The sequence below is a fragment of the Halichoerus grypus genome, chromosome 10 (assembly GCF_964656455.1).
Source record: "Halichoerus grypus chromosome 10, mHalGry1.hap1.1, whole genome shotgun sequence".
In the NCBI taxonomy this organism is placed as follows: domain Eukaryota; kingdom Metazoa; phylum Chordata; class Mammalia; order Carnivora; family Phocidae; genus Halichoerus; species Halichoerus grypus.
The window spans coordinates 65,626,125-65,639,426 of record NC_135721.1 but is presented as its reverse complement, the minus strand read 5'-3'; the positions used below and the strand labels follow the sequence as shown (position 1 = coordinate 65,639,426).

At 36.8% G+C, this 13,302-nt stretch overlaps 1 protein-coding gene across 2 annotated transcripts in view; it reads right to left on the bottom strand.

The window, feature by feature from the left end:
- ASB3 (ankyrin repeat and SOCS box containing 3) overlaps positions 1-13,302 on the bottom strand; it is a 162,335-nt gene that overhangs the window by 32,999 nt on the left and 116,034 nt on the right. For both annotated transcript variants that reach the window (XM_078056563.1, XM_078056564.1), the window contains 4 exons: positions 8,231-8,343; positions 7,505-7,640; positions 4,169-4,346; positions 1,057-1,254 (listed from right to left, as the gene is read on the bottom strand). In XM_078056563.1, the coding sequence (XP_077912689.1) occupies positions 1,057-1,254; positions 4,169-4,346; positions 7,505-7,640; positions 8,231-8,343 (625 nt within the window). The remainder of the gene's footprint in view (positions 1-1,056; positions 1,255-4,168; positions 4,347-7,504; positions 7,641-8,230; positions 8,344-13,302) is intronic.

Genomic DNA, 13,302 nt, shown 5'->3' with positions numbered 1-13,302 from the left:
GGACCCTACATATTACTCAGTACGGTTTTTCTTGCACATGGCCTTATTCTTACTATCTATTTTAAAAACCTTAGGAGTCTTATAGACAAGGACTGGCCAGAAGCTAATAAAACAGCAGTAATTCTTCATTTATTCTACTTCACAGGATCATAGAAGATTAGCAGAACAAATATTTTAAGACTTTTTAATTACTCTGACTCACATAAAGAAATGCCACATACTGAATACATTAAAAGTACAATAATATTTACAAAACTAAAGTTTCATTTTTAGGCTAAGAACAAGTCTTATAAATTTCAAATGGTAAAATAGCTGAAACACAATCAATGCCTTACTTGATAAAGTCATTTTGAATTCTTTTTTCATCCCCCAGCTCTACTAAAGTATAATTGACAAATAAGATTTTCAGTTATTTAAAAACATACAACATAATCCCATAAATATACACACTGTGAAAGGATTTCCCCCCACAGAATTAACACATCCATCACATCGCATATTTACCATTTTCTTTTTTTAGCAAATTTCAATTATACAATACAGTGTTATCAACTATAGTCATCATGTTATACATTAGATCCTCAGGCCTTATTCATCATATAACTGAATGTTTTAATTTTTGAATTGTTTTGAAAACCAAGAATTAGCAGAGAACTCCGGCATTTACTTTATTTTTTTTTAATATTTTATTTTTAAGTAGTTTCTACACCCAATGTCAGGCTTAAACCCACAACCCTGAGATCGAGAGTTGCATGTTCCACCAAGTGAGCCAGCCAGGCGCCCCACCCTGCGTTTACTTTAATACACTGAAAGTATTCTCTAAAGTGGCCACAATGAAAATATAATCCAGATCCAAAAAGAGAAGAGAAAAAAATCTTGCATTATCACTTCATTTTTACTGCACTTTGATGGAACAAGGTACATCATTGAGGGTTATTTGTTTGTTAAGTCAACAATTTAGTACTATGAGATAATAAGTCTCACCATAAAAGAAAATCACTTGGAAATACATCTCCATATAGCAAAAAAGAATAAAAATACAGCAAATATACATACTCCTTTTGGAAAGCCATACACATGGGAGAACTGAATCCAAAGACAAGGCACATCTGGGCATCTGGGCTGTAGCCATGCTGGAGTAACATTTCTAGGCACTCTTCATGCCCTCCAAACACTGCTGAGTAAACGGGACTCACTTTGTCTGGCCCAGTGTCACAAACCCGGTTGGTAAGTGGTATTAACAAATCCAAGATTCTGTAACCACACAAATTCCGGAGCATTTAATGTTTTTATACGTACATGAGTGCAGGCAACATTTCAACAGCACATATTTTAAGAGTCACCTGACTGATTTAAAGTCTTTCTGTCTCCTACCCACATTAAATTATTACAGGCTGTACACTCCAAAATGTTACCCTTACTATTGTTGCTTTATACAAAGGTCCTTACTATATTATCTAAAACAGACTTAAATAATATGACCATAAGTAAATAGGGAACAGGTTATCCTTATTTTTTCACTATTCACTTTGCCACCCCCATCACCCTACTCCCCCCGAATTCAAATTTTCTATTAGATATTTTAGCATCTAATAATTTAAAACTTCATTACACCAGATATAAACTTATATCAAGAAAATAAATAATTTCCCTTTTTTTAAATAAACTTCCCCTTTTTTAATAAACTAAAGTCTTATTTTTCTAATTAATAAGAATTTTTAAGGATGGTGAGTGTCATGAAATGAGTAGTATTTTCATGAGGAAGAAATAAGAATTTCTTTTCTTTTTTAAAAGACTTTATTTATTTATTTGACAGAGAGAGCACAAGCAGGGGGAGAAGAAGAGGGAGAGGGAGAAGCAGACTTCCCGCTGAGCAGGCAGCCCGATGCGGGGCTTGATCCCAGGACCCTGAAATCATGACCTGAGCCAAAGGCAGATGCTTAATGACTGAGCCACCTAGGCGCCCCAAGAATTTCTTTTTTTTTTTTTTAAGATTTTATTTATTTATCTGAGAGAGAGAACAAGCAAGTGAGCAAGCAAGGTGGGGAGGAGGGATTGGGCACAAGCAAGGGGAGGAAGAGGAGCAGAAGGAGAGGGAGAAGCAGACACCCTGCTAACAGGGAGCCCAATGTGGAGCTCCATCCCAGGACCCTAAGATCATGACCTGAGCCGAAAGCAGATGCTTAACCGACTGAGCCATCCAGGTACCCCAAGAAATAAGAATTTCTGCTAAAATATTCTATTCTCTGAAAAGAATATAAGCTCTTTAAACACTAAGGCAGATTTATAAAGAAACTGGTTGCTAAGTAGAGGAACTTCTAAAGAAAATCATTAAAACCTAAGTTCTTAGATTATTTGTAAACTTACCTCCAGATTCAGCTGGAAAGAAAGAACTAGTCTATTCTTCTAAAATTAAAAATAAAACTGTAGAGATAAGGCCAGCCATGAAATCCCCCCTCTTTCTGGGAAAAGAAAGGCAGGGCTACTCCAAAGCTACTTTCCTTTTGTAAGGTAGGCTTAAGATGTTAACATTTAAGTAGAACTTAAACCCACAGAAAGGGTTACATTAGAAGTAGTTTATGGAGGAAATTGTAATGACAAACAGAATTCCCAAAATTGAGGACAAATCCCAATAGGGTTTTGGTATCAATTTAAAGCTCCCAGTATAATTGTGGTTTTTTTATTTTATTTTATTATTTATTTGAGAGAGAGAGAGAGAGAGTGCACAAGCAGGGGGAGGGACAGAGAGAAAGGGAGAGGCAGGCTCCCCGCTGAGCAGGGAGCCCAATGCAGGACTCGATCCCAGGACCCTGGGATCATGACCTGAGCCAAAGGCAGCCGCTTAACCAAATGAGCCACCCAGGCGCCCTGCTCCCAGTATAACTGTACCTAACACTTATGTTTAAATATACAATCAAGAATTTTGAGAAAAATACCAGATCTTAAAACCTAAGTATTCTGTTAAAATAAATAACCTGTTTAATGTCCCTTAATAAATATGTTTAACTTTTAAAAATGGGTTGGAAAAATTATAAAAGATGCAAAAATACATAAAATACCTTTGAGGAAATAGTAAAATACCATGCCACCTAGTGGCATAATAACCAAATTACAGAATTTGTTTTCCTACCGTGTAATCACACTAAAGTAATGGCAATTTCTTTTTTTTTTTTTTTTTTAAAGATTTTATTTATTTATTTGACAGAGAGAGACATAGTGAGAGCAGGAACACAAGCAGGCGGAGTAGGAGAGGGAGAAGCAGGCTTCCCGCGTAGCAGGGAGCCCGATATGGGACTCGATCCCAGGACCCTGGGATCATGACCTGAGCCGAAGGCAGACGCTTAACGACTGAGCCACCCAGGCGCCCCAGTAATGGCAATTTCAATACTACTTTTTAAATTAAATAATAGTAACAACAACTATAAAACTATTATTTTAGAATTACAACTCTAAAGACTTCAAACATATATTTTTTAATACTATTCACTGCTAATTTATGTTAAGATGGGCTACCATATTCTCATAGGTATAACCAGGTTATTAGCTTCTAAGATTCCTGGAACCCCCAATTTCAGGGAGTTCCAACTTTCTCTAAGTCTTCCTCTCTCCAGAAAATAGCAAATATTTCATAAGAACTTTTGGCCAAGGAAGAAGAGTAACAAGCAGGGAAAAGTACCAAGCTGGACTTGAGATTAGATAAAGAGAAGTCTAGCCAAAGAGTTCAAGATGGGGAGAACTACCCAGCCCACACAAAAGAAAGACTCGACCCAAAAGGAGTCACAAATTCAAAAGCTTTCTGGGGTCAGGGAGGTATCAAAAATAAGTTGAATAAGGTCATCAGATTGCTAACTAAAGACACCTGGGATAAAACCAGAGCAGAGCAGAAGAGCATGGCCACAACTTGAGAAATCAGAGGAAAGACTTAAACACCCTGAGGATGCCCCAGAATTCTGTCTCTAGCCACTCTGCTCACACGAGGAAAGTGCAAGACTAAGAGGAGCTCGGGATGGCATGGGACAGATATGGGAATGGATCTAGTCATATAGTAGGTTGGCAAAGAAGGGAATACCAAGGATTCTGCCTAGAGATGAAGGGTCTGGCCCAGAAGATTTATTCCTTATTACTTTTTGATTATGAGACCATTTTTATTTTCTGTTTTAATACTTACTTTGTATGGCCCATTTGTGCAGCTGCATGAATAGGTAACTGCCAAGTGTCCTCATTACAGTAAAGATCAGGATCTGCCCCACTGGATAACAAAAGCTCCACACATTCTGTGTGGCCCTCTTGAGCAGCAATGAACAAGGGAGTAGCTTTGTCCAATGCTTGACAATTGACATTTGCACCTAATACAAAATACAACATTTAACAGACAATCCTAATTTACAGGGGAAAAAAAGGTGATGATTAACATAAATTTCAAAACAGCTGTCTTAAAAGGGCTTTATAGTACAATAGTTTTTCCAACCCCAGTGGATATTGTTGTATAAACATACTGATTTTCCCCATTTGTTGGTAATCATTTAAATTGTTTCCGCTTTTATGTTAACAAGGAAACAAGTGATTAGTACTTTAGAATTCATTTTTAAGCTAAAACAAAAATCTTATTCAGTGAAGGATTCATTTCATTCCAATCTGTCCTCCAGCAAGCACTCTGTGGGCCCAATAAGTAATCACTGAAAAATGAAAAATGCAAACCAACAAATATGGAATGTCTGATTATTACAGAAAAATATAAGAAAAACCTAAATCATAAGAATTTATAGATGCCATTAATCAATTCAGGCTGAGATTTATGAAAAAAAAACTAGGGATGCCTGGGTGGCTCAGTCTGTTAAGTGTCTGCCTTCAGCTCAGGTCATGATCTCAGCGCCCTGGGATCGAGTTCTTCACTGGGCTCCTTGTTCAGTGGTGCCTGGTTCTCCCTCTGCCTGCCGCTCCCCCTGCCTGTGCTTACTCTCTCTCTCTCTCTCTCTGACAAATAAATAAATAAAATCTTTAAAAAAAAAAAAAGCTAATGTTGACCATACTCTTCATTAAGTCCCTTTTCTTCATGACCACTGCACGATAAAACCTTATAATGAAAGGGAAAATGTCTATTTAAATGGGTTTCTGAGCTGATTTTTTTTAAAGAACAAAAACTAATCAATTATTTAAATGCCAGTGCATCAAGATGTAAAGAAGCGGAAAGTGACCTCACTTTTTGTGAAGGTTTTAAAATATCCCCCAATTTTTCTCATTGACAAATAGTGTGTTAAGTATGCTAAGTATGGTGTTACTACATGACTGTAAGAATTTTTAAATTTCTGGAATATGTCTCAGTGGAAAAGTCATCTTCATCACAAGGAAAAAAAACTACCTCTTTGGAAGGATGTTCCATAAATGCACCTGGAATAAACCACAGCCCCGACTTAGGCAAAAACTAAGCAAAACACAAATAGTAAGTTAATAGTAAGGGTGCATGGAACTTCAGAAACTCCAACTGGACACTCAACACATCCAGGCAAGTAGAATGTTCTTGACTTATACAAGGTGGATGCTTCATCTACAGTCAGCCTCAGAAAGAAGGGAACACTAATCACTGAGAAAAGACTAAGTTGAGAAAAGAAATCTACTTAACTTTCCTTTTTAAGCAGTATTTCATTTTGATTGATAATTTCAAAATATCAAAAAGAATAAGGAACCAGACCCCATAAAACTACAGGTAGAGAAATCAGAAAAATGACAAGATAATTCACTGAAAGGAAAATCATTTTAATAAGTTAGAAACATATATAGCTACATTATAAACATAGCTACATACCTTTCCAATTTGCTGTTCATAACTATTCAGAGAGGAGAGGGGGAAAAAGGAACAAAGCAAAGCAAAACAGGTGCCTAGCATTTAAGAACAAAGCAAAACAGAACAGGTGCTTAGCATTCTGGGAGACTAGGCATGAGGAAATAGTCATTAAGGTGCAGTTTAATCCATTTTATTCTTTTTTTTTTAAAGATTTTATTTATTTGATAGAGAGAGAGCACAGGTAGGCAGAGCGGCAGGCAGAGGGAGAGGGAGAAGCAGGCTCCCCACCAAGCAAGGAGCCTGACGCAGGGCTCGATCCCAGAACCCTGGGATCATGACATGAGCCAAAGGCAGACACATAACCGACTGAGCCACCCAGGCGGCCCCATAACCCATTTTACTCTAAATATTAGTTACACACTAATAACTGGAACTTACAGGACTGGAAGCCATAAGATGAATTAGGACAGCCTCAGGAAGGTACAACATAAAAGAGCAAGAGAGGTCACACATGAGAAGACCTGCTTCGAAGCCCTGATTCTGCCAGTAAATATTTTCTAGACCTTTGGCAAGGCACTTAAACACTCAGGGCCTGGGATTCTCAATCTAAAAAAATACATGTTTAAATAAGTGATTTTGGAGATTTCCTCTCAACTCTAAGATTTACAGACTCAATATTTGTAACAGATATCTTAATTTGGCACTTAATATTTTCTTTGCTCCATACTTCAACTTGAGCATTTGAAGGTTTGTAAGGAGAAAGCAGAAATAAGAAAATATATGCTGTGCTGTCTAAATAAACTTTGTTTTGTATACTTGGAGGTAACATTTTTTTTTTTTTAAGTAGGCTCCACATCTGCAACACAGCACTTGATCTCATGACCCTGAGATCAAGACCTGAGCTGAGATCAAGAGTCAAGACGCTTAACCAACTGAGTCACCCAGGCGCCTCCTGGAGGTAATTTATTAAAAACCTAAGTATTATAGACATAAACAAAAAGCCTAGGTATTTAAAAAAAATTTTTTTTTTTTACCTGGTGGCAATCTGATATATTTCCCTTTGGCTCTTAACTATCCATGCTTCATCAGGTTAGTACTGTGAGTCCATACACAGTGTTTGGAGGAATTTAAAAGCCCTTATATAACAAGCATTTCTGGTCACAGAAATGTCACACAGCATAAGAATGTCACCTCAACACCATCTTCTCCAGAAATGCTGAATGTATAATAATTGTCACAGAGAAACCTTTAGCAGGTTTATGTTGTTATTAACATAATAAAGTGTAAACATGCTTTCAAATAAACCCATTTAAATAATCACACAATTTATCAAAACATACAACTCAAAGGCTTAATATACAAAATAGCTATCTAATAAATTAATTAAGCTTATATAGTCTCTTGCCCTAGAAAGTTGGAACTGCTCAGGTCCCCATAAGCAAGAACAGACCCATCATTCAACTTGCCAATAAAACTGCTTTAGTGATAGATCATTATGTTCCTCTTCAGATAAATTAGTAGCTGTGCATCACACTATGTTAGTAATAGACAGTTAGTAACCAGGCTTATAAATCAACTTGCATGTACTCTTATTTACCACTAACATAAAACCATAAATTTCACAACCTGATTTATATCTGGTCAAGAATTATACTTCCTAGGAAGATAACACAGTTAAAACTCAAGATCTTAACAATGCAAAGGCTAATGGATTAATCTTACCCGATGAAATAAGTATGTTCAAGCTTTCTAGCTTGCCATACTGAGCAGCCACAAATAAAGGTGTGATTCCAAAGTCATCCTGGCATTCCTTGTTTGCCCCTTTTTTAAGAAGCAATTTTATGATCTCAGCATTTTCCTAAAGCACAGATTCACATTTTAAATAGGAAAAAACAAAGAGAATAGAAGGTATCTCTTTTCTTATTGTTGTATTTTGGGGTTTTTTCATCCTCACTAAAGGAAAACTTTTTTAAGTGTACTGTTCAATGAGAAGGAAGTATTAAACAATCAGATTATTCTATACCTTTAGCTAGCCCATTAAACATAAACAGATGAAACACTGATCTCTAAGAATCATAATCCTTTTAAAGCCTGCAAAACTAGTTTGCTAGCCCAAGCACTAAGGAGTTACCAGTTTCTAAACACACTGCTATAAATAAAATAAGCCATTGCTCCTTATCAATTCATATCCCAAATATTCTGATGGTCTCTTAACTCTGCTATCAACATATGAAAAACTTAGATAAACCCTGAAGCCCAAAGCTGCTGGAACTACCAGAGCAGCTGGCTTCTTCAGAATGATCATTAGCATTTAGACTGCCTTCTCTGTACTGCACTAACCATCATAAATCACAGGCAAGTAGGAAGAAAAAACTGTATAGAACTGTCATTTTAAAAGGGTAAAACACATAATTTACATGGAAATGAAATAATAAATTCAGAGGTTACCTGAAAAGTAGCCTGGTGCAAAGCGTTCCATCCACACATAGAATGGGATCCATTGACATTTGCTCCATGTCGAAGCAACAGCCTTAACACATCTATCTGTCCATTTTCAACAGCTGTAATACAGCAGTCAAAAACAATTATTGTCAGTACAAAGGCATGTTTGTAGGAATGGACACTTTGGAGATGTTCTCATCACTTATTCACCCTGGAACTCACAATGCTCTGATCATTCCTATCAAGAAATCAAAACACATACTCCCTATGAAATCCCAAAACATTCATCACAATTGTCTTAGCCCAGACCTATTAACATATACTATCCTATCTGTTCAAAATTATTTTCAATCCTATTCAAAAGATACAGAGGAAATGGAAACAAGAGGCAAACATTTATTCCCTCTGCTAATGAAGACAATGTTTCTGTGGTGTTAAAAATGCAATTGGGAGAGAGACAGGGGTGAACAAGTGAGAAGAAACAGCACCAGGCTGAAGAAACAGTCTCGAAAGGATTGAAAGGTTTCTATTATTACCATCTGACCACAAATGACAATAGTCACTGACAACCCAAAAAAGCAACACTGCAAGTTTTGCATCGTAGATATTTTCTGCCATCATAGACAACAATCATTGTTAAAATGACGTTTTTGTATCAATCAATGAAAATATGGTAAAACTCGGCTTATTTGAAAAGGAGACTCCAGGTAACCTAAAGGGTATTATTAAAGAACTGCATATGACTTAACTACAGTAACTGAAACTAACAGCTCCCAAGATGCTGCTAACATAGATCCTTTAAAGAAGAGTTCGCATGCCCGTAGATACCTAAAAATCCCTTACCCTTTTTACAAATTTCACCAAATTATTCTACTTTCTTTTACGTATCTAATTTAACATGAGCCCAAGATAGGTGTCGCCTGATATCAGGTAAATATAACAATTTGTAAATCCTACTTTGTGAGGAAGAACATAAGTATGATGTTACTAAATTGATACAACACACAAGTGGGACCAAACTTCCCAGAATGTTATCTACCACAAAACTGTGCATTGAAGGTGGCACTGGTTCTGGAGGAGTTAATGAAAAAAAAACGGAACACGAGAACAGAGGTATATAGTACTTACTGAAGTAAATACACACACAAATACACCATTAGCAAATCAGGTACACTGTGAATGATGTAGGTGTGAGGTTACTGTGATGACTTCTTGGAATTATAAGTCTGGGGAAATATCAGTTATCTATTAGAAAGAGGACAGATGTGTATAAGAAGGTCTGACTTCATGTGCTTGGTAATGAGAAAGGAGGTTTGAAAAACAAGTATTTTTTATTTTATTTATTTTATATATTTATTCCTTCTACTATAGTTGCAGGTAGGAAGTGAAAATCAACAACTCTCAGTCAAAAATTAGAAAGGCACTAGACTTTTAAATGAAGGGCCACACATGAAAAATGCTAGCATACATAAAACAATAGGAAAGATAAAATATTTAGAAGTAGAAAACAAGAAATGATACATGTACTCATTATCGAAGATAAATAACATGTCACTGATATTCTATTAATTTTGTATACTGAATTTATACCAAAGCTTAGTTCCCCCATAAGGACTGTCAGAAGTTCTATAGTCAAGAATTCTCTTATTCAGGGAGGTTTCAGAAATGTGGTGGTTCAGAAACCACCACGGTTGAGATAGCACCGCTGTAATAGAAGTTTAACATATCTTATTTCTAAGTTAACGTTCAAGGGCATTTTACCAAAGAAAAAAACAACAGCTTTTCAAGCTATTTTTTCTATCATCAATTTAAAATCAATCTAATTTTGGGTGGAGGTCATAAGAGAAAAGGAAGAAAATCTGTTTCATATCAAATTCATACATCATTATCAGTGATTGCTGGCAAAAATCATTCTATAGCCAGACCCTGAGTTGAAGATTATCAGGCTGTCAGCAGTGATATCTGAAGCAGGGTAAAGATGTTTGTTTTTCATGAGTTAGGCTGACCTTATAAAAATGAAAGTCGAAAAAATTTGTTTTGATTATTAAATACACTATAGTAGAGAGACAGAAAAATTGTTTTTAACATCATAAATACATTAAGATATATGATATCTGCATCTCTAGTGAAAACATTTCCCAATGGCAAAACAGTGAAACCAATACATGAGCAGATAAACAGCATTTTTATAGCTCTCACTAATTATTTAAATATAAAGCAAATTTAACGGTTAATAAGAAACAATGGTTCAGAAAAGTGTACTTAGAGCTTACATCTACTACCAAAAGCCTCTCCTTTGGAAAAGGTGGATTAATTTATTTTTCCTTATATAACAAGTTACCAAATTGAGGAGGCGGGGTGCCGTATGATATGAATGTGTGTTATGCTTCAATACAAGTTTATTTTAAAAAAAGAGAAAAGAACCAGACTTGAACTTCCTGTTTGCTGGCCTCTTAATCCACTAAGAAAGTATGCTCCTTGAGGAAAGAAACTGTGCCTCCTTCTGCTTGTATGCTTTGTGCCAAATGCAGACAGAAGACAGGAAATAAATAATCATTGTCTGGATGAATGGGGGAAAAAATCGTTTAAAAAGAAGTAAAATTTTCACTTTTTAAGAACACATCCCCTTTCCAAACTAAACAGGCTTCAGAATTAGACTTCTGGATAGGACAACATAACTAGAACTAAACTAGCCTTCCCACCATCAATTATTGCACAAGTGAACAAATATGTAAGGCAACTTTTTCCGGCATTAAATAGGTGGAACATTGTGATTCCCGAGAGAAGGGAAACACATGAGGTAAGCCCCGTGACCACCTCAGCTCTCTGCCAGGCAACATTTATTAATTATGGTGCTTTGAGCTAAAGTCCAAGCAGGGCAAGGGTAAGGTTGAGGAAAAGGTACTCCAAGAAAGGAAACAGCCCAAGCAGCGGATAGTAGTCCACTAAGGAAGCAGAGATTAGAGTTTAAGTAGTTGACATCTGTGGTGGAAGGCCCCAGAGAAAAGAGATCTGTGCAGAGAGGTCCTGGTGTGGAAGTTCTCTAAGAATCCTTGCCTGAGTCTGGGCTGCACATGCCAAAGGCAAGACGAAGCTTACTGGAGAACTGCTAAAGGATTAAGAATGGAATAAGGGGAGCCTAGGTGGCTCAGTCTTCAGGTTAAACGTCTGCCTTTGGCTCAGGTCATGATCCCAGAGTCCTGGGATCGAGCCCCGTCAGGCTCCCTGCTTGACAGGGAGCCTGCTTCTCCCTCTTCCCCGCTTGTACTCTCTCTCACTCTCTCTCTCAAATAAATAAATAAAAACTTAAAAGAAAAAAAAAGAATGGAACAGAGATAACTAGAGCTCAAACAGTGCTGAGGACAATGGAAATCCTAGGAGTTCTGGTCAGTCACAGGGGTGAAACAATAAGATACCTCATTAACACTTTGGGCATCCAGCTAAAATACCCAAAAGACCGAGCCCTGGGAGTAAAAACCATATCTGAGAGTAACACCTACTCTAGATCTACTCTAATGAAGCCTAAAATAAGCCCTGCAAGATGGGGAAGGGGGCAGAGGTTGGGAGGTGAGAGTCCTGCCAAATTAGACACACTCGGGAAACACCTTAAGCTCTCCACAGAGACAGTCTAACAAAGCATAAGACCAAACCTAAACGAGCTGTAGGTGATATGTCAGTAAATGAATTATTAGAAAAAAAAAAAAACATATCAACATTTCTCATATGAAGATAACAGAACTCAAATCTTTCTAACATACTATCCACCATGTCCAGTATACAAGTCAGAAAGCAGTCACCAGAAACTGACCCCAAGATGGGCCCGGATGTTGGAATTAACAGATGAAATAAAGCAACTAGTATAAACATGTTTTAAAAATTTAAGGGAAATATGTTCAAAGACTTTACTTTTAATATATATGGTATATAGAAAGGTATACACAGAGAATCTCAGCAGAAAACTGAAATCATTAAGAAAAAAAAAAGAAAGAAAGAAATTCCAGAACTGAAAAAAAGAAATGGATGGGCTTTTAAAAGAAGATTAGAGATAGGAGAAGAGTCAGTGAACTTGAAGACATCAATATAAATCATCCAGGGGCGGCTGGGTGGCTCAGTCGTTAAGTGTCTGCCTTCGGCTCAGGTCATGATCTCAGGGTCCTGGGATCGAGCCCCGCATCAGGCTCCCTGCTCGGCGGGAGGCCTGCTTCTCCCTCTTCCACCCCTCTGCTTGTGTTCCCTCTCTCGCTGTGTCTCTCTCTGTCAAATAAATAAATAAATAAATCTTTAAAAATATATATATATAAATCATCCAATCTAAAGAACTGAGAGAGTGGGGCACCTGGCTGGCTTAGTCAGAAGGGTATGCAACTCTGGATCTTGGGGTGGTGAGTCTGAGCCTCACGTTGGGTACAGCAATTACTTAAATAAATGAAACTTTGAAAAAAACGAAGAAAGAACTGAGAGGAAAAAAGACTGCAGGAAAATTAACTGTGCATCAGGAACCTGTGGGTCAACATCAGATAGTCCAATATACATGTAATTGAAAGTCCCAAAGGAGAAGAGAGTAAGAATGGGACAGAGAAAAATATATTTCAAGAAATAATGGCTGAAATTTTCCAAAATTTGATTTAAAAAACATAAAGAAAAGCCACATTGACTTACAGATCCCAGAAAATCAGCAAACCACAGTGCTTTAGAAGAAGTCACTATACTTCTTATGATTTCACATTATATGTAAATTAAGGATGATTATATGAACATACCTGACAGTTCCATGGAAGAATTCCCATTATTATAGAAGGGGCTACAAACAACAAGCCACTGAAATCAACTTAACAGCTTAATAGTTTAATTTTTTTTCAGGGCTCCCACTTGCACTTAAAATCTACCATTTCATCATATCCTTCAAGGCTCTGCGATAATAAATTAATTAATCCAGCCATTCAACAGTACCAGGGACTGTACCAAGCACAAGGGTTATATAGCAGTCAACTCAAGAGACAAGGTATTTGCCTTCATGGAACTTCCCTTTTAGTCAGAGAGATGGATAATAAACACAGATAAATAAAATAAGTTCTCAT